The sequence below is a fragment of the Buceros rhinoceros genome, unplaced genomic scaffold, assembly GCF_000710305.1.
Source record: "Buceros rhinoceros silvestris isolate BGI_N320 unplaced genomic scaffold, ASM71030v1 scaffold10813, whole genome shotgun sequence".
In the NCBI taxonomy this organism is placed as follows: domain Eukaryota; kingdom Metazoa; phylum Chordata; class Aves; order Bucerotiformes; family Bucerotidae; genus Buceros; species Buceros rhinoceros.
In genome coordinates, this window is record NW_010401814.1 from 2,030 (window position 1) to 6,966 (window position 4,937).

The window sequence follows — 4,937 nt, forward strand, 5'->3', positions numbered from 1 at the left end:
TCTTGGCTGCAGTAAAAAATTTGCTTTTTTTTTTAAAATTTTTTTTTTTTTTATGAGGAGGAGGAGAAATGCACTTGTTTATCCTGGAGGGAGATGTCACAGCAAGTACAGACTTCTGAGGTGCTTTTATGTGGGGCCGCAGGGTTTTTCAGGCACTCTACTCTGCCTTTGCAGTGTCAAACATCCCTTCGAATAATCACCTGATCCTGGAAGCTTTAAAATTAATGAAGCTGGAGAGGGTTTCTTTGTGTCTTTGAACTCATGCCTTCGATAGCACTAAAGAATTTCTTACACATTTGCGGGGCTGAGCCAGATGTTGGTTTTCTGTTTCAAACAAAAATGTTGAAATTCACTTCCACTATTTCTGCTTGTACCAGCCTAACGTCTTGAAAGGGGAAAGCTGTTGCAAGCTCTGTCTTTAGTGTGCTGCAGATATTCCTCATGCTTTGGGTCGCTTTGAGGTGTAAAATGAGTCTGTGTCTGTGTGCATGTGTGTGATTGCAGGTGCCTGGGTTTCGCAGTGTTGCGTATGGGGAGAAGCTAATACTCCTCAAGACCTTGTTAAATTGGGGGCAATAGTGTATAAACTCTCCTCTCCTTTGGGATAATTTTTCCCCCTCCTTACCATCTTGAGATGGAAATAGAGCATGTGGGGATAGAGCGAGACCTTGTGAAAAGGAGTCTTTGAGCTGAGGAGCAGCTGCCATGTTCGTACTGGTGTTGCCCTGCAGAGACTTTACCACAGCTGCCCAGTACTTGTGCCCATTCGTGTATGTGTAAGTGGACATCAAGTATTTGATTGCATGAAAGGTGTATGTACTTTGGTATCCTTGATCCTGTTATGTGGAAAAATTAGTTTTCTTTAGTTCCTAAGCTCTCTGGCATGTTTCTTTACCCTCCTGTTGTAAGAAGTGACATATTTGATTGGATCAGCTTGGCCTGTAAAATGAAAGCTACTGAAATGTGTCCTCCTTGAAAAATGGGAGATAAGAGAATTCTTCTGCTAGGCACCAAAATAACCTAGGGCTGTCTGTGCTTACAAGACAAGCTTTGCTTTAGCCTTCAAGGTCCTAGGCAATAAAAAAGATCCCCAAGCCTTTCTTGCATCTGTATCTGTGTTGTTCAGTATGTGGTGCTGTCCAAGGATCGGATGCCTGCTGGGCTACGAGATCTGTTAGTGTTTCTGCAGAGAGGAGCTGCTGCTGCTGCCAGTTTGAGGGCAAAGATGCTTAGCTGTTCGGGGGAGGACTTAAAACTGACTTTGTCGCGTATGGAGCCTCCTTGTCTCCAAGTACAAAAAGACCCCAAAGCAGTGCTGTACTCCTGGCATCCTGGAGCAGGCTTTGTTGGCTTACACGCTGTGTTTACCCTTGCAACTCATGTCTGCAGTAGCCTGTGTCCTCACTGAGAGTTCTGCTACTTGAATGAGGCTCCAGGTACCCTGTGCTCTCGCTCAACTTGTTTAAAATGGGGACTCACTCCCTCTAACCCAATAACCAGGCTTGGCGTAGGAGGGATTGGAGGCAGCGAGCCTGCTGCAGATGGGCACCCCTTTGCCATTGTGTACAACCACCCAGTTGCTGAGGAGAGGGGAGAGTAGGAATAACCCGTGTATTTTGTGTGGAAAATACAGCAACTTTATGTTGTTTGGTCAATGAAATAGAATGCAAAAACGTAACAGGTTTATTTTAAATTCAAGCTCAAACATAGTATCTCTAGGGTGATGCTAACACTTACGGACATCTGAATCATTTATGAAAATGTAGATTGATTTGTATTTGTAGTGAGGTTCACTAGAAGTCCACCTTTGCCTCGTGCCTGTACGGGTTTTCCACAAGTACAGCACTAATTACTTTTCTACAGGATAATAAGGTCACTCAGCTTGCTACTTCACATCATCCCTTCTGGTTTTTAGGTGCAGTATCAAGGAGGTGAGTTGGAGTAAGAAGTGATTTTTGAGAACTTTATTCTCCATTTTGCTGTAGTTATAGAAACACCTTTACGCTCGAGATATGATTACAGTGTGAATATTGCAGAAAAAGTGTTTACAATTCAAATACTCTAATACAAAAAGGTAAAAATGGTTTTGTTTATTGTGTTTAAGAGTCAGTGTAAAAAGTAATTTCGCAGTATCACTTAAATTCGTAAGACAATGAAGTGCACGAGAAAACTTTACGTTGTATCATCCTAACACTTCTCTCTTCCGGCATGTACTTTGCAACTTGACTGAAGATACACAGAAACTCGGTTTAAATGTCCTGAAGTTCCTCGTGTCCAATATTGCTGCTTAAAACCAGGGTGCACTTTCTTCATCCTGCCCCGTAACTAGGTGGATTCTAATTGGAGTAGCCGTTGTAAGACTTTTCTTATGGTCCATGACTTGGAAACCAGCAGTCACTGCTGGCACAGAATGACCTTTGGCCAGACAGCCAGTTGTTTTCTTCAAAAGTTGTGTCTGGGCAGTATTACTGAAACATAGGTGAGGGTTTTATTTGATTTCTTCCACTGCTGCTCCCTTATAACAGGATTGTCTACTTCTTTGAGCCTGTGGTCTTGCAGAAGCCTGCAAGTGTTGTCCTGCATTCGTTGGAAGAACAGATTTGACTGAGAGAATGAGCCATCTCCTAAAGCTGTACCGGTTTTGGGCATGTTGGAAAGGTTGGTTCATGCAGGTGACTGAAAGGACAACGAGGGGGTGTTACTGGGTCTCAACTTCGTATTTCAGGACATGTGAGTAAAAGCTGTGGTTAGCGTTCTCATGCACCATCACAAACACCTCTCTGCATCCTGAGGTGTTGCAGGTTCCCTCCCAGTAGCCTCTGCTCTGGGTGAGAGGGTAAGTGTTCTCGGCTTGAACTAGCACCTTTGCTATCCCAGGCATTTTGAGCTTAAACTGAACGTTGCGATTCGCTGGAAGCAAGCCAGAGAGCGGCTCCAGTATTTCATAGTCTTCCACCCACTTGCTGTAACTCTGAGGGAAAGCTGGCCACTTCACTTCAGTGTTCAGGCAAGTGATGAGGTAGTTGAAGATGTAGTCGTAATTGCCAGGATCTGACTTCTTCTTGGCATAGATCTTCAGAACAAAGTTCCCTGCGTGGGGGAGATGGATCTTCAGCTCAATTTGGTTCCCACGATGGATTTGCATGATGTGCCGCCTTCCCATTTCCTCTGTTAGGCTGCTGCTATCAGAGTGCAGTGAGGCCAAGACACTTATGTCTTTGCCCAAGGTGAAGGTGACAGAGCACCGCCCATCATTGGTGTGAATGATGGGCTCGGGGTGTGACGGCCTCAGGAACCCTTGCCGCTCCGTGAACCAGCTTGGTCCAACAGGCTGATGCAGGTCCTTTGGGAAACACATGGCCTTGTCCACGGACTCACACTCTACGATGTATTCTAACACGCAGTTGTAGACCTCTTCTGAGGCTTTGGAGGGCTTGGCAAAGATCTGCAGCTTGTGACTCCCTGTCTTCTGTGGGTAGATATCCAGCTTCATTCCATGTTTTTTCAAAGTCATTAAACCATGTTCATCTGTTCCCTTCAGCTTAAACGTAAATAGCGTGGCAGAACGGCAATCCACTGACACAGAGGCTTTCCCATTTACTATGAAATACAAAAGAAAAGAAACTGCATAGGAATTTCAGTGCATTTTTTGCATGTACGCCCTGTTCTGGGAAGACTGATCTGTCCCCATAAATTGCTGCTGTAGTGAAATAAAGAGCTGCAATTGACAGGTCATAGCTTGTCAGCTGTCTGCTTAGACCAGTGTCCCTCACAAAGAATGAAGTGAAGAGTGGCCTTTGTTTTGGAGCTGTGCATTTATCCAGTTTTTTGATACGTGCCGGAATGGAGCTGTGGTCCTACAGAATGCGAAGGCCTTTGTGAAATCTAATGGGAAGAACCATCAGCCCATGTGCTCGAGAAGGGCTTAATGATATGTGATTAGACCTGATTGCTGGTCCAGTAGCTGTTCCAAGAAGCTTCAGAGGAAAGCACAGGAACCCTCAAGTATGTAGATATGAAATAATCTACCTCCCTATGAGCCTGTTCCCAAACAGCTTGAAGACAACATTTAGTCCTAAAATGTTGTTGCCTTTAAGTTTTAACTCTGTGTTCTCAGCATTCATAAATTAGCTGGCTAGTTAAATTCCTGCAGCTCTTTTAATATCTGAGGAAGGTGATGTGGACTGAACTACAGTTCAGTGGCGTTACCTGAATAATTTTATGTTAAAAGAGCTTCTGGACTTACTAAGAGCTTAGTTCTGCATAAAGAAGTGCCTGTTTGTGCATTGTTCAGTAATTCAAACCTTTGGAATGTTGTAAAAAGTTTTAACCCCATTTTCAAGCCAGTGGCTAATGTATAACAGCAGGACTTTTAATTTTGCACCACTGATGCTGGCTGATAGAGTAACTCATCTCCACCTGCTGACTGAGAATTTCTTTTAGACCCAGGGGCTACTAGAGTTTTTCACAACTTGAACAAAAAAAAAAAACAAAAAAGGAAAAAAGAAAGACGACCCTCCTGTGCCCCAAGAGCTTTGAGTGTGTTGTGCTTCCCAGAACCAGGCTGGAAATGTGATTCATTACATAGGTGACGAGGTGTGGTGGATGCGAGGCTGCGTTATGAACAACGCTCTGCAGCTTCCCTCTGCAGGGTGTTACCTGTTTGGATGACAGTTGTCGCCGGGTGCGCAGTCAGCAGGCCCAACATGTAAAAATCACTCTTGTGCAGCATGTTGTTCTCAAAATCTTTCAGTGTCAGGGTTGGTTGAAGGAGCTGCCAGTTACTGTTATCGGGGAAGTGATTGTTGATGAACAGAGCCGGGTGAGTCAGAAAATAAAACTCATTGTACCTGGAAGAAGAAGGAAGAGATTAAAGGAGAGTGAGTAACTAGAAATAGTTAATTCTCCCCCTGCACAGCGGTGGCGGTTTCAGCAGG

At 44.3% G+C, this 4,937-nt stretch overlaps 1 protein-coding gene across 1 annotated transcript in view; it reads right to left on the bottom strand.

Moving 5' to 3' along the window:
- Positions 1 to 2,698: 2,698 nt before the first annotated feature.
- KY (kyphoscoliosis peptidase) overlaps positions 2,699 to 4,937 on the bottom strand; it is a gene marked incomplete at its 5' end in the record, with an annotated part of 19,128 nt that continues 16,889 nt past the window's right edge. The window contains 2 exons of the mRNA XM_010132398.1: positions 2,699 to 3,600; positions 4,660 to 4,850. Of these exons, the coding sequence (XP_010130700.1) occupies positions 2,699 to 3,600; positions 4,660 to 4,850 (1,093 nt within the window). The remainder of the gene's footprint in view (positions 3,601 to 4,659; positions 4,851 to 4,937) is intronic.